The sequence below is a fragment of the Rattus norvegicus genome, chromosome 17 (genome assembly GCF_021556685.1).
Source record: "Rattus norvegicus strain SHRSP/BbbUtx chromosome 17, alternate assembly SHRSP_T2T, whole genome shotgun sequence".
NCBI lineage: Eukaryota > Metazoa > Chordata > Mammalia > Rodentia > Muridae > Rattus > Rattus norvegicus.
In genome coordinates, this window is record NC_141550.1 from 31,345,001 (window position 1) to 31,369,617 (window position 24,617).

Here is a 24,617-nt window from a genome sequence, read left to right on the forward strand (position 1 = left end):
CACTGGACCTACACTCCACCAGCTCATCTAGTTAACCTGATCACCTATCCAGCCACATGGGCTAGCTATACCTTCTAGGCCTGTAATCATACCCATCTCCCCCCCTCATATCTCTTGGTGAAAAGCCTTTCTCTTTCTTCTTCCCAGAGTTTCTTTCTCACTCTCAGGAAGTCTCACTTTCCTCTCTCTATGGCCCAATCATGGGTTTTTGCCTTTTATTGACCCATTAACTGGGGGAGCAAGGTTTGCCCAACAAAAGCTGGCTAGTGTATGTGAAAATTTGTTCATCTTGGGGGCAACCAGATCTTGGGCTACAGAGTTTAGCATTTAAATACAGAAAGACACCAGACCAACTCCAACACGTGAGCTATACACACTTTTAGTCATGAAGCTAGCTAGTATGGGCCTCTTCTCTAGCTCTGAAACTAAGTCATCCAAATTTGTGTCATCTCATTATTTGTATTTCTTCCTTTCACACAGCAATGCTGATTTAATGTGCACACTTAAGTCCATACAATGATACCAAAAAGAACAGTACACATAAGGTTTGAACATCCTCATCACGTTCTCTTAGCTCAAAGAGCAATCACACATCACAAATGAGAAGGCAGAGCCTGAGAGAAACCACAACAGAATGGTTCAAGTGGGATGATTCATATTTTCAACTTGATAGATTCTAGAATCACCTGGGAGATGAGCCACACCTGTTGATTAGGTTAATTGAGATGACAATACTTATCCAAAGAGGGCAGCAACATTCCATGGGCTGGGGTCGTAAATGAGTAAAAAGAAGAATTTGAGCTGAGAATAGTGTGCTTTCTGCTTCCCAACTACGGATGCTACGTACCCACCTGTCCCAAGCTCCTGACATTGTGATAGATTATAACTTTGAACGGTGAACCAAAACATGGATGCCTTTTTCCTTACATTGCTTTTCTAAGCTACTTTGTCCCAGCAACATGTGAAATAGCTAATATGCTTTGCAATCTTTGATATTTCTAACCATCTATGGGTTGGAACAAGTGTATGAGGATGTGTCCAACTCTGTGGCATCATCATACATAATGAGAGACATTACGCTAAAGCCTTCCGTGCTTTGCTGAGACATCTGTCACTAAGCTCATGATCCTGCCAACCACTGATCTTTTCACTGTGTAGTTTCACCTTTTTTATAACGTCAAATCACTTGAGTTGCATAGAATGGCCCTTATAATTCAGTAATATGTGCGTACGGCTTTTGGATGTCTTTATATGGCTTGGTATCGTTTTCAGGAATGAGTAACAGTACATAGTTTGGTTGTGAGACCTTGGCCTTTTCCTCTGAAGGCATTCAGCTATATCTCCACTGACATTTCAAAAAATACCAAATCCTATGATTCAGAGGCTGCATATGATGATCTACCTAAATTGACTCATAAAATTAATTTTTACACTGGGGTTTCTTTTTCTCTTTTAGTCTAGGGGGAACCTCCATACGTAGGTCATTGAGGTGAGGACAACATAATCACATTTGTGTTTTACAAAGGCCCCTGACCACATATGACAGGTATATCGTGAGAGCCTGTTGTTAATGGGCAATGATGAAAATAGGTGTTTCAGGGTCTGCTTGGATCCAACGCAACTCAAAAGTCAGTGCGGGAAATAAATGTTTATTGTTATCAAGCCACTACTGATTGATCAGGGATGCAGAACCCACTTGGGAGTTGAACTGTGACTGTAACCCAAAAAGTTACAGAGCCTTTAAGTACAAAATAAACCACAAAAGCCACGTGTGTGTGTGTGTGTGTGTGTGTGTGTGTGTGTGTGTGTGTGTGTGAAGTTACAGTTCCATTTTCTACCCATCAGGATTCAGGGGCAGGGGACTTTTCAAGGAACATATCTTTGTGGTATACTATTCATTTGTGGCTTTATTTATCTGTGGTGGGGCAACTTGCCCAGCATTCATGTCAAATAGGATTTCGGTCACTCAGGGAGGTCTTGGGATTTTAAAATTATTTGAGCCCCTATTCAAAATGGAAGTTTTAGTCAAAATTACTTCAGTTTGGTTAGCACCATGACAGGCAGAACACATAGCCCCCAGACACACATGACAGTTTTCCATGTTACCTGATCAGGTTCAAGCCAGTGATTCAGAGGCTTAGAACCCATTCCTAGTTCTCCCTTTACCACTCACAGCTCTGTAACTGATGCTTCTGAGGGTCTAAGTCAAAGGCAAAGCTAAATATCATTTAAAATTGTAAGAAGCCACTTTAATCATTGCAATAAGAGGGTCCAGCATGAGTCAAACACAACTTTGTGTAGAAATGGCTGGAAGCGTAAACAATTGAAGGAGGAAAGGGGTTAGGGCAGGAAAAGGGCAACTGGAGAAATAGAAAACAAGAATATGAAAGTAGAATCAGGTCAGCTATGGGATATTCACATTTGGACTCAATCCCTCCACAGAGACTAGGATACAGGTCTATGGGATTTCTGGTCCTTGAGAAAGGCACTGATGTGTAGTAGAGGATAATACTTACATGAATCAAGGGATGAGAAATTCAAATTCAAGTTTAGTAAATGCTTTCCAAAAGGAAGTGTAGGGCTTATATTCATGTATTTGGAGAAATAGATTGTAAATTGTTTGATAGGTTTGTGCTTTCTCAAGCAGGATATGTGCATAAATTCTAGGGACACAGCCTTGAGCTGTTAGAAATCATACTAAGTATTAGTTCACATCTATTAATGTAGAAGGGGGAGAGAATCCAAGTCATTTGTGTTGACTGCCTCGTGTATATAGATCAAGGCTGAGGCCTGGTGAAGATAAGAGACCAAGTAAATCCTTCTGGGCAAACACTCATGGCCTACTGCTTCTCCATTCCCAGTCCACCTCAGATATGCTTTTTCTAACTCCTGTGGCTCCAGCCTTTGCAAATCCAGCCCTTCAGCTGGATCTCTAACTGATTTCCCTTATATTGTAGAGAGTGAAGATGACTTCTCAGGATACAGTGATCACTCTAAACTCCTGGCTGTGAGATGAAGAAATACAGTATCTTCAAGAGATCACCCAGTACAAATTTAAGGAGGTGTCCTTAGTCCTCAGTAGGCTTCCAACTTTTACACGCAACCTGAGGCAATCACCTTATAAAGAGGAAAGGTTTATTGTGGATCGTGGTTTTAGAGGTCTCAGTGTATGATCAGTTGGTGCTGTTGCATGGGCTGTGATGTGACTGAGAATCTGGATAGGAGTACAAGGAAGCAGTTCAGATAAGGAGAGAGAGAGAGAGAGAGAGAGAGAGAGAGAGAGAGAGAGAGAGAGAGAGAGAGAGAGAGAGAGGGAGGGAGAGGGAGGGAGAGGGGGGAGGGAGAGAAATTGCAAAGTGCAGAGCGCACCATCAATTACAAGTGCATGCTGCAGTTGTCTAACTTGTTCTACAAAACTCTACCTCTTAAGTGTTAAGTTTCAATTCCTCATTTAGTAGCACATTTTAAGACTAAGTTTTTAACACCTGGACCCCTGAGGAACATTTCATATCCAAACAACAGTAGTAAGAAGTTAAAGTGAGTCTCTGCACAGTCTGTGTGGTTTGTTCCCTGACTATCACACTCAGAATTCATATGAGAATTTGAATACGGCTTCCATCTGACTGCAAGACTTGCCTTGTGTCCCAGACTCAAATACCCTCGGAATAGGAGCCAAGAAAGCATATCCAACATAGTTGGGCTGTTATATAATTTCTGGGTTAGAATAGGAGGGATGTTTGTACATTCAAATTAAAGACAGTGAAACATGTAATTCTTTATATGAGGGCTTATAAGGGAGTAATTAGCATTGCACCAAACTCACAGTCACAGACACAGAGAGAGAGCTACAGAGAGAGAGAGCAAGAGATGGGTGGGGGGGTAGGAGGAGGAGGAGGGGAAGTTTCTGACTGGAGAAAACCTTCAGTCCTCTGGAACAAGGAAAATTTCTTGTGGCTATAGGAATTTTGTTAGAGCTGGGTGCAGGGTGGGGGTGGGGTAGGGGAAAAGGTTTCACACTGTGTATTTAATAAGTAGCCCTTTATACAAATTAGCTTATGCTAGGAATCCTCCAGATGTGGGGTACGTTGTAGAAGTCAGAAAGGTACCAGATAGGAGCAAAGTTACAACTCAAGGCTGCCCCAGGCATGAGCAGCAGGGTCTGGGGCTATCCTCTTTCCTCAGGGCCTGAGTGCTCCGCCAGTTATATTAGGAGACTACTGTAACCTTCAGAAGTTGACCTCAGGTTCATAGATCTCAAAAGCACTCCCTGCAGTAGAATAGTCTTATAACCCAGTTGCTTTACCCAGAATTCCCTTTTCCCAAATGCTTTACAAAATACCAGGGAGATTAGACATAGTGCCAAAGAGCTGTAATCCTACTACTGAGGTGGCTAAGGTAGAAAAGTCTCAAGTTCAAGATGTACTTGAGCTACAGAAAGAGTTCAAGGGCAGGCTGGGCAACTCAATGAGACCCTCTCTCAAAGGAAGAAAACATTTTTTAAAGGAAATTGTAGATATAATTTAGTGTATAGTGTTTGCCTAGCATATGTAAGGCCCATGGTAAATCTCCAGTACTGTAAAAAAAAATTACTAAATAATCAAAAACTTGAGATCCTAGGATTGCTGCAGAGAGGGTGAAAGGTGCTCACTTGGATGAAGTTTATCTCGTGATGGTTCACAGTGTGACAGTGCACTCTTCCATGGGGCCATAAAGTTACTTCAGTCTTGAAGGTTACAGTCTAGGAAAAGGTTAATGTAGGAATCAAGGGACTAGATTAAGCCCTGTAAGAATGCCTTATTCATAAGTAATCTAAACCTCACATACTGCTCAACACTCTTACATGACCCTGTTGTAAAGCCATTTTCCCTAGAGCTGTACAGAAGCCCCAACTATGTTCTGCAGCTTCCAGAACTGTAAACTCAATACTTCTTTTTTTTTTGTAAAGCATCTAGATGTGGGTACACTCTTTTCTTTTTGTATTGTTTTGATTTTATTTGGTTTTGTGTTTAACGGTCTAGTGTAACCCAGGCTTGTTTTGAACTTGCTATGTAGTTGAGGCTAGCCCTGCTTGATGTCTGATTCTTTCACCTTTGTCTGCTATGGGTTGCATTTACACATGTACGCCACCAAGCACAGAATTGTCACAACATTTACTGATCCACAGACAAATCATGAGAAAGAAAGTAGGCAAAGGCAGTGGGCTGACACCACAGCACCCTTTCTCATGGGGAGGAGAACCGGCCACAGAACACAATCCCATTGGTCCTGCTGTGCTGGATGAAGAAAAGAAAAGGGTGGCTGGCACAGAAGTAAGGGACCATACACCTAAAAGTCACATTGGCTGCAGTGGCAGCTGCAGCCTCTGTGCCCTCTTCATTGACCTCCACAAAGGACTTGTGAATGACCTTGGACAGAAACAAGCCTTCTTTAGATGCTATTCCTGAAAAGTCTGCCATGCCCTGCTCAAAGGCATCAGTCATGCCCAGCCTGTGGAGGACATCCTTCATGTCATGGTTCTCCTCCAGTTTAAACTTTGGGAGGAAAACCTCCACCTCTCTTTCTTCCATCTTGTCCAGGCTCGTCCACTCTATGAATTTCTTGTAAGTTATTTCCTTTTCCACCTAGAAAAGAATTCAAGACCTTAGGATTATGCTCCTGAGCTGTTGGGGAGGCTCTATATGCCTAGGGAAGCGTGGCTATAACTTAATGCGGTAGCTGAGAGGGGATAAGGAGTAGCTCTGTTCTGTTTGCTAAGCATACTTCAGGCCCTGGGTTCCACCTCAGCCCCACAAATGAGTAGAAGACACAAGCATGATCATGGGATCCTAGGAGAGCTACCGCAGCAGAAACCAAATGTTACTTTTTCTCCATTACAGATCCATCAAGGCCCCTTGATCCTTACCATTCTCAGTTCAATGTGTTCATCTGGAAGCATGATGATCATGTTCAGTTCATTGCCAACATAGGGAAGCAACAGAATAGTAGTGGATATCTCTTCCACATAGGTCATCTTAAAGGTAGATTTCTTAAACATCATTTTCACAGGTTTCTCCTCATTCTGTAAATAATGGATAAATATTAAGTAGAAAGAGACACAATACTTTGAGCAACTGAGATAGTCACTCTCTGCCTATAGAAACACTTTTGATTAAACTTCCAGAACATTCTCTCAGTCCCTCCAACTCTTGAGTAATTTAGATCTTACATGTACCTCACAGGCTCAGAGTAGAGTTTTAGAAGGAGGTGGAATCTTTAAAAGACCGCAAGGAAACAAATAACCCTATTAAAAAATGGGGTTCAGAGCTAAACAAAGAATTCACAGCTGAGGAATGCCGAATGGCTGAGAAACACCTAAAGAAATGTTCAACATCTTTAGTCATAAGGGAAATGCAAATCAAAACAACCCTGAGATTTCACCTCACACCAGTGAGAATGGCTAAGATCAAAAACTCAGGGGACAACAGATGCTGGCGAGGATGTGGAGGAAGAGGAACACTCCTCCATTGTTGGTGGGATTGCAGACTGGTACAACCATTCTGGAAATCAGTCTGGAGAACCCTCAGAAAATTGGACATTGAACTGCCTGAGGATCCAGCTATACCTCTCTTGGGCATATACCCAAAAGATGCCCCAACATATAAAAAAGACACGTGCTCCACTATGTTCATTGCAGCCTTATTTATAATAGCCAGAAGCTGGAAAGAACCCAGATGCCCTTCAACAGAGGAATGGATACAGAAAATGTGGTACATCTACACAATGGAATATTACTCAGCTATCAAAAACAACGACTTTATGAAATTCGTAGGCAAATGGTTGGAACTGGAAAACATCATCCTGAGTGAGCTAACCCAATCACAGAAAGACATACATGGTATGCACTCATTGATAAGTGGCTATTAGCCCAAATGCTTGAATTACCCTAGATGCCTAGAGCAAATGAAACTCAAGACGGATGATCAAAATGTGAATGCTTCACTCCTTCTTTAAAAAGGGAACAAGAATACCCTTGGCAGGGAAGAGAGAGGCAAAGATTAAAACAGAGACTGAAGGAACACCCATTCAGAGCCTGCCCCACATGTGGCCCATACATACACAGCCACCCAATTAGACAAGATGGATGAAGCAAAGAAGTGCAGGCAAACAGGAGCCAGATGTAGATCTCTCCTGAGAGACACAGCCAGAATACAGCAAATACAGAGGCGAATGCCAGCAGCAAACCTCTGAACTGAGAATAGGACCCCCGTTGAAGGAATCAGAGAAAGAACTGGAAGAGCTTGAAGGGGCTCGAGACTCCATATGTACAACAATGCCAAGCAACCAGAGCTTCCAGGGACTAAGCCCCTACCCAAAGACTATACATGGACTGACCCTGAACTCTGACCTCATAGGTAGCAATGCATATCCTAGTAAGAGCACCAGTGGAAGGGGAAGCCCTGGGTCCTGCTAAGACTGAACCCCCAGTGAACTAGACTGGTGGGGGGAGGGCGGCAATGGGGGGAGGGTTGGGAGGGGAACACCCATAAGGAAGGGGAGCGGGGAGGGGGATGTTTGCCCGGATACTGGGAAAGGGAATAACACTTGAAATGTATATAAGAAATACTCAAGTTAAAAAAAAAAAATAAAATAAAATAAAAAAAAATAAAAGGTGGAGCCTAGTGGGTGGGGGTAGTATTTAGGTCTTTGGGATGTTCCCTTGAAAGGGGTAGTGGGACCCTGGCCTCTTTTTTTCTTTCTTTCACTTTCAGATAGGGGCCCATTTTGTTCCCTATCTGATCCCACCATCACCTGTCAGCACCCTTATAACAGGCCTATTTATGGACTCATCTCATTGGGAATTGAAACCCCTAAATAAATAAATAAACAATAGAAAAGAATTGTTGGTTCAGGACATGTAACGTGTTTATTTATTCTCATGACTTTTCCTGATTCCCAGTTTCACTGTTTTAGCCTGAACTTCTCTCTTAGGACTCGAAACATACATTTTACTTCCCATTTTAGGCCTTCATTTCAAAAGAGAGAAAGCCCCAGCTGAAGAATAAGCAAGAACTCCATACTTTCTTTTTCAAATTTGATCCTCCTATAATTATTGTCTGTCTTAATCAGTATTCTATTGCTGTAAAGAGATACCATGACCACAGCAACTCTTATAACGGAATCGATTGGATTGTATTATAGATACAGAGGTTTATTTCACTTTCATCATGGTGGGAACCATGGCAGCACACAGGCAGACATGGTACTGAAGAAACAGCCAAGAGTAGAGTTCTACATCTGGATCGGTAGGCAGCTGGAAGAAAGAGGACCACTGGGCCTGGTTTGAACATCAGAAATCCCAAAGCCCACCCCCATGACACACTGCCATCAACAATGCCACAACTCATAATGCCATTCCCTAAGCATATGAGACTATGGGGGTCATCCTTATTTAAAACACCACATTGTTCCTCATACTCTCTTTCACTCTCTCCTTCACTCATTCCTTTCTCACACCCTGCATTTGTCCTATTTCCAAATTGTATTGTCTGTCCCTTTGAAATATAACCAAAACCTGACCTTATTTGTAAACCTCTACTATCATCAGCACAGCCCTGGAGTACTCTGATGACCACCTTGTCACTGATTCCAGCACAGCAGACATACATTCTAGTACAACGCAAGTCAGACCATATCATTCTGGTTCAACACCACAGTATAGTGATGCTCTATGGTTGTGACCCCCACAGAGATTGCATATCAGTCATCGAGCATATCAGATATTTACTCTATGATTCACAACAGTAGAAAGAATACAGTCATAAAACAGCAACAAAAATAGGTCTATATCTGAGGGTCATTGCCACACGAGGAATTATACTAAGGTGCCACAGCATTAGGAAGGTTGAGAACCACTGTTCTATCGACAGCAAAAGTTGATGACTTTAGAACAACCCAGAATCGAAGCAGGAACTTTCCCTGCTTCCACTCCCCGTTACCTGTACCGTTCCTCGCCCTTCACTTCTCCACCATAATCATGCAGCGGTTTGTGGTTTAATGGCAAATTCGCTTCACCCCCTTTCTTCTAAACAAACTGGTCCTCAGAACATAGAACCTCAGATCTTTATGTTCTGGTGTCTGCCCACATACCATCTTCCCAGTAAAGGCTTTCTCAGTATCTTTTGTCCACAACCACACCCTATCCTGGCTAGTGTGATGTCAACACAAGCTAGAGTCATCAGAGAGGAGGAAACCTCAATTAAGAACCTCTGTAAGATCCAGCTGTAGGGCATTTTTTTTAATTGGTGATTGATGGCGGAAGGCCCAGCTGATTATGAGTGATGCCATCCCTAGGCTTGCGGTCCTGGGTTTTGTAAGAAAGAAGGCTGAGCAAGACATAGGGAGCAAGCCAGTAAGCAGCCTAAGCACAGCATGCAACTAGCTCTTTTGTGTGTCTCTGGAGTCCTTCCACCAACCAGTGTTCTTATCTATGTTTGTTGCTTATTGCCTCAGGAGAAAAGAACATCAAGTGTCTGGGCACACTCAGCAAGTAAATGCCAGGGACTCCCAAACCATGCCTGCTGACTATGTTAGTAACAAGCTAATGAGCAGCAGTAGTGAGGGCCAGGCAAAATGGCACCTTACTAGGAAAAAACTGTAGTTGTTGCCGGTTCAGTCTTAGCCAGAAAGTGTCTTGTTCTCTCTCACCATCCTTCTCGGTTCCTGACCACGCTTGTGGTTTAATTCTAAAAATGACTATGCTTTCGTTTGACTGCCTTGTGAAAAAACACAGTCAACAGCTCTTTGCGCCTAGTTCTCTGAGACAGCACGCCATTCTGACTCAAGTGAGGCAAACGAAGGCCATTTCTGTTGTTGTGTTCTGACTTTATCATGTCTGCCTGAACTAGCCTTGAGAACAGCAGCCACCTGTCCTTGTCTCCTCAGCCATGTACTTGGCCGGCAACTAGCACACTGTAGCCATAACAGACCAGAAATTCTTGATCCTGTGACCCATATACTTTCTGTCACGAGTACTCTCATCTGCTGTTGGAGCATCTGTCAATGGTAAGTAGGAGTGTGTCCCAATGAAACACTGTCTAGGAGAATGTGCCTGGGCTGGCATTGTCCGTAACCCACAAGGTGTTGATCTCTGCCTTCAGCAGTTTCTCCCGATACAACTCCAGTTCCTAAAACCTCCAATCATGTAATATAAAGAGAGCCAATCTTAGAAATTTAATGATTCCCTAATTTGTGTCTATAATTCCTATCTATTTAGTAATATGGAATTTAAATAAAAGTCCTTATCAACACAAAATCTTTTAGTTTTAGATCCCTAAACTACTGTAAGTACATCACACTGGTTATTGTCACGTGCTGTTTGAGCTCTCTGAGATATCTGTAAGAGATGGGCCTCTCCCCTCCATGTGTTTACAAACCAAACATGTTTATGTCAAGTGTTCTCTTAGATGCCTTGCCTAGGGATCAGCTGTCCCCTTCCCCCCAGCTCTGTGACAAGAAAGGCAGGAGAGTCCAAGAGGATAAACACTGCGTCCTTGAGAACAGTTAGAAGTTTTTAGTGTTTATTCCACAATATAAAAGTACCTACTGGGGAGCAAGTAGATATCCACGGTCCCATACAAGGTGAAAAGGATGAGAGAAAAGACCCATGGGTTACTGGGGAGTCCTTGCCTAGTTCCCCAAAGCCATATGAAGCACAGGACACGTAAGACAGCCTTCTAGTATGTTTTAGAGGCTGATGTAAACAAGGGACCACTCACCTTGGTGACTTTGAAAGGCATTTCTTGAGTGTCCCCTTTGTTAAACTGCTTCTTCCAGTTCCCTTTGAAGTAGATGGCATTCACAAGGACCAGTGGAGTGTTTGCATTCACTGAACCTGAAGATAGCAACTCGGTAATTTTTTCTGAAAGGAAGAATTAAAAAGCCAGTTAGCTAAAATTTGGCTGGTGCACGCACAAGGCTGCTACACAGAGGGGCCACCTCCTTGAATGGCCAAGTACACATTTAAGAGATTTCACTGCCTCTCAAGTGTTAGTCAGGCATTTGTCCTTAAAGCAATACAACCATCACTGAAAAAGAAGGGGGGCACATTTTTTTTCAGAAATTCTGAGAAGAAAAAACATTGAACAAAAGAAAATGTTTTAGAAATAAAAACATCATTGTTCCAACTAATACCTAAATGTGTGAGTGTTAGACATACATCCTTAAAATGTGAGCTAAAAAAAAAAGAAATTTTAAGTATTTTTTAAAATGGAGTGTTTGCTGGAGAGACCTAGCAAATAACCCTACTTCTAGATCAAGTGACTCTCAAATATCTGTGATTGCAATGCCAGGGGACCTGATGCCCTCCTCTGGCTCCCACAGGTGAGCAGACAGACTCACAACACCTACTTACTCATCCTTTGGAAATAATTTTTTAAAAAATGTTTTAGATAAACTCAAAATTTAAAAATAAGGTCAAGGAGATTGCTCAGTCATGAAAGTATGTGTTTTGCCAGCACAAAGTCCTGAGTTCAATTCCCAGAACCCACGTAAACAAACAACTAAATCAAAACCAAGCATATTTGTAACCTCAACACTTTGAAGGCAGACTCAGCTGGATCTGAGAAATTTATTGAACATCTAGCATGGCCTACTTTGTGAGTTCCAGTTCAGTGAGATGCTTTGACCTTTAAAAAAGACAAAGAGATGGACAGTACTTGAGAAAAGACAGCCAATGTTCTCTGGCCTCCACAAATGCAGAAACATGTGCACACACACACACACACACACACACACACACACACACACACGAACACATAGGGGAGCCTGCACATGCACACATATACATCCAACAATATCTGGATCAATAAATACATTAGCCCCTCTCTGAGAAAGATTAAATGTGTTGAAAATAACATGGAGCCCCATACATAGGTATAATTTCCTGTTTCAGGTTTTAAAAACTCAATTTAAAATTAGATGAGCAGATACACAGTGTTCCTAACAATATACAGTGAAGCTTAAAACCACAGAAGAAAGAGGGCAAGTCCAATCCACGTGTAGTAATGCACTAGAACTTAGAATATGAGCCACACCAGTGCAGGGAGCTCTGCACTCAGAGTGTAACTGTTCTTCACACTATTCATGAAAAGACTAAAAGAAAGGAAGGAAGTAAAAGAGAAAGCAATGGGTAAATAGGAGGGGAGGAGGGAAACAGGCTCTGGAGAAGCTATCTAAGATTTTGGAAGACATCACTGATACACTGTTTAGAGCAGAACAAAGATAGACACAATGTCAGAAACTGTTAATTTATTAAAATCAGAATGGTAAAGGTTACATTAATTTAGAGAAAAGCTTTTAATTTCAAGACAGGATAACAGTTTTTTGCCCTGATTAGCCTAGAACTCACTATACATAGACCAAATCTATAGAGCAAGTTGATGTCTAACTCACAAAAATTCTTCTGTCTCTGTCTCCCAACTACAAGAGTAAAAGCCTGCATCACTACATCTGGTCATACATCAGAGTTTCTTAAGAGGTGGGTCCTTCCCGTTGAAGGAATCAGAGAAAGAACTGGAAGAGCTTGAAGGGGCTCGAGATCCCATATGTACAACAATGCCAAGCAACCAGAGCTTCCAGGGATTAAGCCACTACCTAAAGACTATACATGGACTGACCCTGGACTCTGACCTCATAGGTAGCAATGAATATCCTAGTAAGAGCACCAGTGGAAGGGAAAGCCCTGGATCCTGCTAAGACTGAACCCCCAGTGAACTAGATTGTTGGGGGGAGGGCAGCAAGGGGGGGAGGGTGGGGAGGGGAACACCCATAAAGAAGGGGAGGAGGGAGGGGGATGTTTGCCCGGAAACCGGGAAAGGGAATAACACTCGAAATATATATAAGAAATACTCAAGTTAATAATAAAAAAAAAAGAGGTGAGTCCTTATCCCATAATGTATCTGAGTGAGGTAGGAAGGAAAAATTTTGCAAAAGTGAAAGAAATTTGAATTGACAAGAATCAAAAACCTACTTTGAAACCAAACATGTAAGGACCCTGGGATGATTCTGGCATTGATGGCCTGGATTTCATCATATGAATTCTCTGCAGCCATGATTTTGAATACACATACGAATTTCCACTGTGCATCCTATCATTTCTGTAATGTTACGTAACACTGTCTGGAACACTGTGGCTCAGATTCAAGATTCTCATAAGCTGGGAACTGCAATGTTTTCCTGCACACAGTTTCTGCTGTTTTCGAAACAGAATGGTTTAATGATAAAAGACAAAAACCATTAAAATATATATTATATATATATACACACACACACATATATATATTATATGCATCATGCTGGGTTGGACAAGCACTACAATCTCATTACTATGAAAATTGCAATAAATGAGAACATATGCATACCAAATCATTGTTCTGAGATCTAAGTTTTTATTCATTTTGGTACATGCTGCCTAATCACATGAAAATATATTAAGTGTAAAGGAGTCACAGATGGGAAAAGTTCAAGAGGCTCTGATTTAAGGCAGTGCTATAGCTCAGTGGTATGGTACTTACCTAGCATGCACGAAGCCCTAGAACTGCTTCCTAGCATGGAAAAACCATAAAATAAAAAGGAAGCATCACCTTAAGAAGCAAAGAAATATTCCCCTTTACACTTGATGTCCTTCTGAAGGAGAAGACAATGAGACTACTAAAGTAGGCTAACCGGCTGACCGTGACTAGGAGGTAACTCAGGAATTGAGAATCTCTGAGCATGTTCAAGGTACTGGGTCCCAGTGCCAAAACCATCCAACCAACCCAACAGAACAGAACGACGCTGTGTTTACCTTCTGTCTTTTTGGCTACCCAGGTGTTGATGTGCTGTCGCGACTGCTCTGGAGCACCCTTGAAGTCCAGCTCTTCCATTTCTGCTTCGTAGAACTTGCGGCAGGCATCTTTAAAAGACTGAGACAGAGCAACATAACTACACAGCTATGAATGTGATTAGCACCAAGAGCCTCCTTCCTAATGTGAAAAGCAAGAGTTCAATTATGTGCAAATGTACCTCCTGTTAAAAAGGGGGAGGTGGGAAATCTATTAAAAAAAACACCTCTATATACTCAACTCTTTTGAATTTTATTTATTGAGTGAGGTAAGAGAACCGTCTTAAAATGCCACAAACAGCAGATTCTTCAGGGATTAGCAGTGGCTGACTGAGGTCACTGGGAAGACCCCTGGGTACAGTTACTGTAGTGTGTGCAGAGTGAGGGTTGACCCCACAGGAACTATGTTGCACATGTTGCACAATGCCACAGGGAACACAGGATGTGGGATGTCACTCTGTACCATCCACCCCTACAGCTTCCTTGAGACAGAAGCTGCATAAATAGAAAGCATTCGAGCACAGTGTCACTTATGGCCATAGAGTACCCAAGTATGACACATGAACTATTTTATTTATTTTATTTTATTTTATTAACTATTGGTTTGGAGCTTGAACTGCTACATGTGCCTAGTGATTACCACACTGGGTTGCTCATCTTCAGAAGAGAGCAACTCACAGAAAAGTCATCAGGGCTGGGGACACAATCTAGTGAATGATTTTAATAGGGATGATTAGCCTAGAAAGCACAAGGTCCTGGCTTGATCTCCAGCTGCACAAACAGATGTTCAAACTATGTGGTTGACACATGCTATGAAATGGCAGTGACGTAATGACTGCCTACAAACCAGCACATTAGAACAGAAGATGATACAGCACAGATGGGCTGAAACAGGCATTATGCTGAGAGCATATAGGGAATGAGTCCCAGGTCTTCCTTTCAAACAGCTTGGGGCTACATATTTCATTTGCTTTCAAGGTACTAGTTTTATAATATAACTTCATAGTCCCCCTTGGTGTAAGATAGAGTCAGCCATAGCTGACCCCTCAGAGGGGTCCTTATAGGTCCAATTGGGAGAGCAATTAGCAATACATATTACAATCTCAATGCTTCACATTCTTCATTTTACAAATACATCTAGGAGCCAAAAAAACATGTGCAAAATCACACTCAAAAATATTAGATCGGTAATGGTCCAGACAGCTTGCAAGTTAAAATCCAGCCATGGGCAAATGTCTTTCCATGCCATGAATCAAGTATACTCAGGACTATCAAATGATAGCAAATCATGGTGAATGGACCTGGGACTGTGGTTCAGTGGTTGAGTGTGTGCTTAGCATGTGTGAGATCATGGTTTCAACCCCAACATCAATTAATAACAACAAAGTAATAGTAGGTTAATAATAAATGATGACAAAATAAACTACAATGCACTATAAGTACAAAAAAATTATGGAATGATATGTGTGTTCTGATGACCATATGCAGGGAAAATATTCACAAATAAATTTTTCTATCTGCAAGCAGACAAACATCAGTTCTATAAACCCTCTTATCCTGGGTGAGATGAAAACTGAAAAACAGATTGAGGAGACTCACACTTTGCTGACTTAATTTGTATTCTGTACACTTCTGTACAGCACAAATGCACATGAACATATACAAGAATTGTGCTGGTGCCCAAGTAGCTGGGGGAACTCCCAGCACATACACTTTCTGGTGTGTCACATAATTCCTCTCTCATTTTGCTTCATGAAAACTGGGAAGACTTACGGCTAAGATATCAAAAGTCTTTTCCCCGAAGAGCCTGTTGGCTGTTTTGAGCAAGTACTGTGTGCCAGTCTTGTTCACTTTGGCGAGAAGGGACTGGAAGCCCTGGTGAACATCTCTACTTCCTCTGCCGCTGCATTTATCCAAAGAAAGTGCCTGAAATAAAAACAGATTAAAAACACAACTTCATCAGGCCCAGCTGAGGAAGGAAAAGAGTCAACACTCAACTCATCCTCAGAATTTCACAGATCCTTGCGGCCTCTCAAAGACCCACCTAGTTACAAGTGCAAACGCCTTGAATGTTACTTCCTACGGTCCTCCCTGTGCCCTGTCAGCCATGAAATGAGCAGAAATGGACCTCTAAAAACCCTCAATTCTTCCTGGTCACTACCTATTCTCTGGCTAAAACCAGGGAGTCAATCAATCTCCACTGGCTCAAAGCAGGAAGCCCCTGACCTTCAACTTCAGCAGTCTTTCCTCTGCCCTTTGGGATAGGCTGGCTCTCCCACTGTCTGACTGTGCTAGACAGTTTTATATCAACTTGATACAAGGTAAAGACCTCTGAAAAGAGGGTGATTTAAATATGCTTGGCTCATGGGATGTGGCACTATTCAGAGGTGTGGTCTTATTAGAGGAAATGTGTCATTATAGAGATGGAGCTTTGAGGTCTCACATAAATACTCAAGTCTAGTGACAAATCCCCCTCCTAGCTGCCTGCAGAAGACAGCACCCTTCTGTTGTCTGTTGGTCAAGATGTAAAACCTTCAGCTTCTCCAGCACCATGTCTGCCTGCACACTGCCATGCATGGACTGACCCTCTGAAATTTTAAGCCAGTCCAAATTAAATGATGTCCTTTATAAGTGTTGCCTTGGTCACAGTGTCTACTCACAGCAATGAAACTCTAAGACAGCCTCCATAAGATTAAACAGGTCTATATAGGACATTTTCTTAGTGACTGGTGTGAGAGGGTCCAGCCAATTGTGAGTACTACTATCCCTGAGCAAGTGATCCTGGGTTCTATTAGAAAGCAGGCTGAACAGAACACATGAAACTCAAGAAGGATAACCAAAATGCGAATGCTTCACTCCTTCTTTAAAAGGGGAACAAGAGTACCCTTGGGAGGGAATAGGGAGGCAAAGTTTAGAACAGAGGCAGAAGGAAAACCCATTCAGAGTCTGCCCCACATGTGGCCCATACATATACAGCCACCAAACTAGATAAGATGGATGAAGCAAAGAAGTGCAGGCCGACAGGAACCGGATGTAGATCTCTCCTGAGAGACACAGCCAGAATACAGCAAATACATAGGCTAATGCCAGCAGCAAACCACTGAACTGAGAATGGGACCCCCGTTGAAGGAATCAGAGAAAGAACTGGAAGAGCTTGAAGGGGCTCGAGACCCCATATGAACAACAATGCCAAACAACCAGAGCTTCCAGGGACTAAGCCACTACCTAAAGACTATACATGGACTGACCCTGGACTCTGACCTCATAGGTAGCAATGAATATCCTAGTGAGAGCACCAGTGGAAGGGGAAGCCCTGGGTCCTGCTAAGACTGAACCCCCAGTGAACTAGATTGTTGGGAGGAGGGCGGTAATGGGGGGAGGATGGGGAGGGGAAGCCCATATAGAAAGGGAGGGGGAAGGATTAGGGGGATGTTGGCCGGGAAACCGGGAAGGGGAATAACAATCGAAATGTAAAATAAACACTTTCCTCTCCAAGTTTCTTTGGTCATGGTGTTTGATCACAGCAATAGTAGCCCTAAGTAGGGCACTGACCAAAAGTATTCAGGGGTAACAGTGTTCCAGGTCTGGGCCTTCAAATACCCTGTGCCATTTTTGTGTCCAGACAACCTCATGGAAGCAAATCCAAACTATCCTTTGCAGGACAGATGGAAACTCCTGGAGTCAGCACCATCACACAACATGGCTTAGAAGAGAACCACAGCCCTAGCCAGTAGCTGGTACCTCAGACATGAGATCAGCCTCACTGAACCTTCTGATGCTGCTAAAAGAGCCCACTAACTGACTGAAGGCAGCTGATCTGGTTTCCCAGTGAGCAGAGGAACTTTTCATGGACCCCAGATTCTGAGAAAAAAATGCCAGTAAGGCTTCTGCTCATTGTATATTAGGATGGCTGGTTTTAAAGAAATGGATTAGACACATAGTAACTCAGAAACTGAACTCATGGTATAAGCTTTGGAATCAATAGCTGTAAAGGACAGGGAAAAAATGAAGTAATAACAACTGGGACCTGGAGAACAGGATTTGTGGTATGGTAAATATTGGCAGAGATAGTTGTTTGTGGTGAAAAGAAATATGAGACATTGCCCCTGTGACCTTTGGTTTCTGTTTAAATAATTGTGACCATATTTGAAAATCTGCCTAAAAGGAAAGAGTAAAGTTAAAAGGAGGTCATGAGGATGAACTCTAATCCAATCTGACAAGTGTCTTTATCAGAAAGGACATTCGGTCACAGCAAACAAGAAACACACTGTGGGAAAACAGGGAGTAGGCAATCTATGGGCCAACAAAAACCATATATGTCAAATATACCTGAACCACTGCTCCCATGAAGAGCCTCAGTTGGTTCTGTCTCAGGTCTCCCAGCCAAACCTGACACAATGTAATTTTAAAAAATTAAAAAAAAAAAACAAAAACTTGAAGCAGTTCATTAATACTTCGCTTGTTAGAAGACTGAGTTCCACGAGGAACCAGAGAACAGATGGTGAGGTCATGGGTCGACTTAGTGCAAAATTTTGGTGTTCCTACCCACAAGTGATTTGCAGCCTTCCAATCAACACCCCCAACCTCTGTGGGGCTGGGAAGTCCTGGAACCAGGCAGAGCTGGTCCAGAGTAAAAGTGAGGTCAAGGTGTTTCCAAACCCCAGGAATCTCATCCTGAGATTGCAGAAGGATCACTCCCCCTGCCCTGCCCTCGGCCTAAAGGTCCTAGCACACATACTCTATGCCACACCAACCTTGCCCCCACCCCAGGAGGTTAGGTAGCCAGTAGCCAGGTTAAACTTTCTCTTCCCTATCCTTATGCAAATGAAGCATCCCTAACACCCTGGTCCCAGGCAATGGTGTAAACTCACCCAAAAAGCCCCTTTCCACCCCCTAAAGATTTAAGTACCTTCGTTACTCTCATTAAAGAAGTTGTCCCTGGCTGAAGTCTCTCTGGTGACTCTTTCTTATCACATTCATCCCTGGTGTTCCCTCCACCATTCTCAGGACTCAGGATCTCCCTGTCATGGACAAGGATGATTGGGCCATAATTTGTGGTGAAATGGAGCCTGAATAGAAAACCTCCACCCCACCAGCACTAACTGGCCAACGTACTCATGCCAGGATCCCAGCAGGGATAGCACATCGTTCCCTACATATACAGCCATAACCCTATGTCATCACCAGCTACTTATCAAGAACAGTCACTTTGAGATTTGAACTAGCTCAACTGGCCATCGATGATACTTAGTGGCCACGAAGTGGAGCTGATTACCTGAATCATCTGATGTGCAGTTGTTCCTTTTGCCCCCATGAAGACCATGGCCAGGCCTGAGGAGATGCTCAGTGGTGAGAAAAGTACATTTTTTGAGCTGTCTTCACCCAGTGTTTTCAAAAGGTTGAAGGCAAATGTGCCATTTGCTTCCAGCAGAGGATCCATGATGGTGAACCTGGAATGAGGGATTAAAATCAACCTCACATTAATACAGGCTGACAAGTAACCTGCATCCTCACTGTCATTCAGGCGTGGTGCTGTGGCTCAGTGCACACAGGGACACACACTGCATGGGAGGTAAAGGTCACACTCATTAAATGATAAGCTCTGTTGGAAGTGGACAGGCTAAGTCAGGGCCAGGGCCATGTGTTTTTACTGTGCAAGGAATCTTTTATTACATGAAGAGTCACAAGGAGTCAGGACAAAGGACACAAGGCAGGAATGGGCTCACCAGAGATCAGAAATCAGGACCTGCATCATCAGAGGCTGGAAGTATGAGACTGTAAAAGCAGCGTCTGCTCTGACATCACTCATAAATGCTAACCAAAATCCTGTCTCCCCAGCCAAACAGCGCTCCATTCTAAAATGCTTCAATGATTCCCCTGAGCAGTAAACAGGTAGAACAAGAAATGAGGAAAGAACGTACCTACCAGCAAGGGGAGGGAACCCAAATCTAGGGCATGCAAAGAGCTAGAGTACATCCTGGCTGTTAGCTGTGGTCAGACTGACGAGGACATTGAAGATATAGATCCAGACCCCAAACCCTTGAGCATATGTACACTCACGGCCTTGTTCAGAGTATTTCAATTAACTGGTATTTTTATTCTTTATGCTCAGAACTGTTCTTATTGGCTAGTAAGAATCTGCTTAAACTTTATACTTTGCTCTGAGCTACTACTAGTCTCAATAAAAGCACCTTACATCCTCTGTTCAACTTATCTAGTCCAAGGACATGCTATTGTTCTTCTCCTGCTTTCTGATAATAGAACCATTGTGAATACAGCTGAGTCTAGGAACTGAAAACCCAGTTGCTGCTATCGGGCACACCAACAAGCTGAAGGTCACACTTCCCGTCATGGCCCAAGTGGACCGTACAGTCAGGGCCTCCTTGGAAGTTCCGGTGCTCTTGACTCTTCTGAGCCACACTTGCACTTGCAGTCATTCACCTGGGCTCAGTTCATTCCCCTTAGGCCTCCTTATGCAAGTGTGTTCATGGACCACATTGTCCATAGGACTCCATTTTGGATGCTTGCTCCGTAAGTACTGCACAGCTCTGTCTCTTTGCCAGTGTTATCTGTTCTGGAACAAGGAGCTTCCTGCTTCCTGCTTCCTGCTTCCTGCTTCCTGCTTCCTGCTTCCTGCCCTCATTTTGATGGCTCATGCAGTCCAATCAGTTATTTTGATTTATTGTTTTTCTGATATGATCATTATCCTTCCATTCCACTGAGAGATTACCAGGGTCTATAATAATCTGGGTGTGATTTTTACATCTGAATCTTTGAGCCATTTCTTAATTGTTTCCAGCCATCGGCTTCACCATTGAGAAGTCTGATTGACATCTGACTCCAGATCTACTCTCCTTCCCTTGTCCTGAACTCACCCCTGACTCTGGGGGAACTTGTTACCCCAAGACAAGGAGCCCTTCTGAGCTCCTCTTCCCACTCTGACACAGAAACTTCCTCCAGCAACTTTCTCACTCCAAATGACTGCAGGCTTACCCTGTCCATGTCCTGTTCATCCCTCTCTTGACCTGACCTGGCTTTGATGACCTAAAAGCCCCCTTGACTGTCAGTTTAGCATGACTCTAGGAGAACAGAGTGATAAAATATGGAAGACAAACTATTTCAGTGATCATAATACCTAAATCCGAAATCCTTGGATGTCTAAAATCCATATATTTTTATTTCACTACCTCCTCCCATTTTGGTGGACTAGGTCGAAATCCTTGATTGTCCAGAAACATGAAGTTTAAAATAACCTATTACACAGCAATAAAAGAATTTCACTTTCAGTTTGTGATATAAAAATTTTTAATAATCAGTCAAAGGCTTAAAAAATCCCATGCTTACCCCCAATGCACATAACTCATTATATAATTTGAAAATGTTTACTGCTGGACAATTACCATTACAGGAGCTGTCAATGCAGGTCAGCGATAGAACACTTGCCTGCATGCCTCAGGCTTTTGGGATTCCTAACACTGCACAGTAAAAACCACATCACTATTAAAACTGAAAACAATTTTTAATTAACAACATAGGACACGTTATTAATGTGTTAGTATTGCACACGTTTTTTTGGCTTTTAAAATCAGCCTCATGACTCATTTTGGGATCACTTTCCCTTGCAGCATCATTACCATATTTGGGCACTAGCCGCATCAGTGGATAAGGCTTAGTAAGCCAGTAAGTCAGGAGTCACCACTGAATTGTGAATTCTTGATCTCTTTAAGGATGCCTTCCGTTCCCCACATAGTGTGACCGTTTAAATGCTGATTTAATGAACATTTGGGCCCTTACTTGGTTCACATTTATTTTCCTATGCAAGGGGAGAAAGGTGGGTGAAAAATCATGAGTTAGACACACTATTGTCTTGTTCTGATGTCTTTTTGGCCCAGGTCTAGCAAGCTTGGAAATAGGCGCTTATGGTCTTTAATGAGATTATACAACACCCACTTGCATGCGTACCCTAGTTTCAGATATGGGGAAAGCTGTTGACTCTGCTCAGAATCCCTCTACTCTTTCTGTATTGAGCAAGCTGTGATTCACTGAGCTATAATAAGATGATTTGGATTGAAATTGTTCTGGTATAAATTTAAATATTCACTCCCATGTATCTGAAGACTGTTAGTTGGAATCTGAAGATACCAAAATCCTCAGGTGCTCAACTCCTTTATATCAATAAAATAGCCTGGGCATGTGGCTAAGAAGGTAAATATCTTGCCTCACAAGCAGGATCAAGAACTGACATAAAAGACAGGAGGTTACAGCATCCATCTGTAATTCCATCCACTGGAGGAGGAGACTGAATTCCCTGAGCAAGTTAGCTACCAAGAGTGGCCAAAATGACTAGCTCCAGGTTCACTAAGAGACCATGGCTGAAACTATAAGGTGGAGAAAGCATAATAAAAAGGATGCCAGGCATCACACACGTGTACACACATATGAACATACATGTACCCACTCAAGGAAATACACAGGATATGCAAAAGAGTTAGATTAAAAAATAAATTGGTATAGTATTTGATAGAACATTGGTTATATCCTGTATCCTGTAATTCATCTATAAATAACCTAAATTATCCAATAAAATATAAATGCCAAATAAACCAGCCTTTATACCATACTGATTAGAGAAGAAGAGGAAAAACAGTCTACCCATGTTTGAATTGGAGTCTCATTTTGTTATCCAGGTTGAACTCCAACTCTTAACTTCCTGCCTCAGTCTCTTGAACGCTGGGGTTACCTACAAAACACCTAGCTTCTCCCAAAATAGTTTCTATCTGCTGAGTCTGGTTGACTAAGTATGAAATCCCTGGAAGAAGGCACGGAGTTCCAAGCAAACTTACTTTAAGGAGACAAGAGTGAACCAAACAGCCTTTCTGCATGATAGCAGATGTCATAGTGGGTACAGATACTCAGGGTAGTTCTCAAACATGAACAGCAACCATTCCTGTAACCAAGTTCTTATTACTGGGCCCCAGCATGGCTCACAGGGCCTTAACTCAAATGTTATTTGACAGTCAGACCACACACACACACACACACACACACACACACACACACACACACACACACACACAGACACCCACAAACCACAGGCGCAAGGAAGTGGGCAGCCTTAGATACAATGTTATCACAAGCAGCTGTTTCCCATGCACTCTAAAAACAGTGTAGAAGAACCAAACCCCACGTGGCTTCCTGACAACACATGAATGCTAGATTTCCATTCTTCTGATTCTCAAAACAGATTCAAGGCAAGAAAAACAGCAAGCCGGGGGCTCTGGGGCTGACCAAGGGTTCAGCAGAATAGGCTCAGGGTCCATCAACAAAACAGAGGAAGGGAGGAAAACCTAAGCACTCATTCCAATTTCATCTGGCACACAAATCTTATCAAAATTTTGCCTATGTCCTACCAGTCCCACAGACAACATCAAATCGTGCAACATCCCACAACCGCCACCGCTATGAGTGTAATAAAACAACGATACAAAGAACAATGTTATTCTTGCAAACATCTGGAATTGTCCTAAGGTATCAATCCGAGCTTAAAAGTACTGATGGTATGGGCAACCCCCTGAGAACAGCCCAACCCGGTCTCTAAGACCCAGCCACAGCCAGTTAATAAGAGGCCACAAGGGGGGCAAAGACTGCTGCCCTGGACAGACCACTAGGTCCCTCTTGGTTCTGATACCTTTGGTAACAATCCCTCAGGATTCTTGTGGTTCATTCCACGAACCAAGCTAGCTCCTCCCATCCAGGTCCTGAGACCTTAGCGCCCTACCCTACCCCCTTCAGCCACTTCGCAGCAGAGCTTACCTGGGACCCCAGATTCAAGCTGGCAGCAAGCAGAACCTAGAGGAGGAAGGACCTGTGTTCCGGCCTCAAATACCTGCAGGGCGCAGGGCGGGGGGAGGTCTCAGAGTCAGGAAGTCCTGGAAGTCAGCAGAGGGGCAGTGGGCTGGCTATCCCGGTGAAAAGGGCAGCAGGGCAGAGGTTTTCTGTGCTTTGACCACTGTCTGTAGTACGGTTCAGCAGCAAGCTGCAGATCAGGGGTCCTCCTCACTGGTACTGTTTGCTCTGACTGCAGAAAACCAAGGAATTTAACCAAACTTCCTGAATGAAGCAATTAGGATCGTGTCCACTAGGGGCACATTCTCATTCTCTCTCTCTCTCTCTCTCTCTCTCTCTCTCTCTCTCTCTCTCTCTCTCTCTCTCTCTCTCTCTCTCTCTCTCTCTCTCCCCCTTTCTACCCCCCTTTCTCCCTCCCTCTATTCCTCCCTCAGTGTGTGTGTGTGTGTGTGTGTGTGTGTGTGTGTGTGTGTGTCCACACTTGTATGAGGATTATGGCCTCGGTGACCAAAATGTGCCAGCATGAATAAAAATAAATGATATGGCATTAAACAGGAATTTTGGAAGTTCCTTTTAGGGTTATAGCCAGGGGCCAAGTGCCTTCCTAGCATGTACAGAAAACTATGGAAGCCTCCCTTGTCATTACTGTATCCCAGACTCCACTACTCTTCAAACCTTCAGATACTGATATTTTATAGAGATGGCCGGGCAAACTCTGACATCTCACATCGCTCCCATCTATCAAGAAGATCTGTTGGGGAGAAAGCTGGACAGGTTTTAAAGACTGGTCGATTCTGGAAACCTCAGATTCTTTTCTGCCTCCTTCATTCTCACACTAGGATGAGGATTCCCAGCCCTGACCTTACTGACATTGGAGTTAGATGTGTCTTAGCTGTGGAGGCTATAGCTGGCA

The 24,617-nt window shown here is 43.0% G+C and overlaps 1 protein-coding gene across 8 annotated transcripts; it reads right to left on the bottom strand.

The window, feature by feature from the left end:
- Positions 1-4,971: 4,971 nt before the first annotated feature.
- Serpinb6b (serine (or cysteine) peptidase inhibitor, clade B, member 6b) lies at positions 4,972-23,938 on the bottom strand. Of its 8 annotated transcripts, none has more exons than XM_087591254.1 (8): positions 23,672-23,938; positions 19,134-19,308; positions 15,632-15,784; positions 13,823-13,940; positions 11,631-11,663; positions 10,755-10,897; positions 5,903-6,058; positions 5,136-5,621 (listed from the first exon to the last, which is right to left on the bottom strand). In XM_087591254.1, exons 2-8 carry the CDS (start codon positions 19,296-19,298, stop codon positions 5,223-5,225), a joined length of 1,167 nt encoding a protein of 388 aa, XP_087447380.1. In that variant the 5' UTR covers positions 19,299-19,308; positions 23,672-23,938; the 3' UTR covers positions 5,136-5,222.
- Between the last annotated feature and the right edge of the window lie 679 nt (positions 23,939-24,617).

Coding starts and splice junctions, on each gene's coding strand:
- Serpinb6b (XM_087591254.1), bottom strand. CDS start 19,298: ATGGATCCTCTGCTGGAAGCAAATGGCACATTTGCCTTCAACCTTTTG. Junction 15,785..19,133: donor CTGCACATCAGATGATTCAG/GTAATCAGCTCC, acceptor TTTTTATTTCAG/GCACTTTCTTTGGATAAATG. Junction 10,898..11,630: donor ACTGAACTGGAACTCACAAA/GTAGGCCATGCT, acceptor TCTTCCTTTCAG/AAAAAATTACCGAGTTGCTA.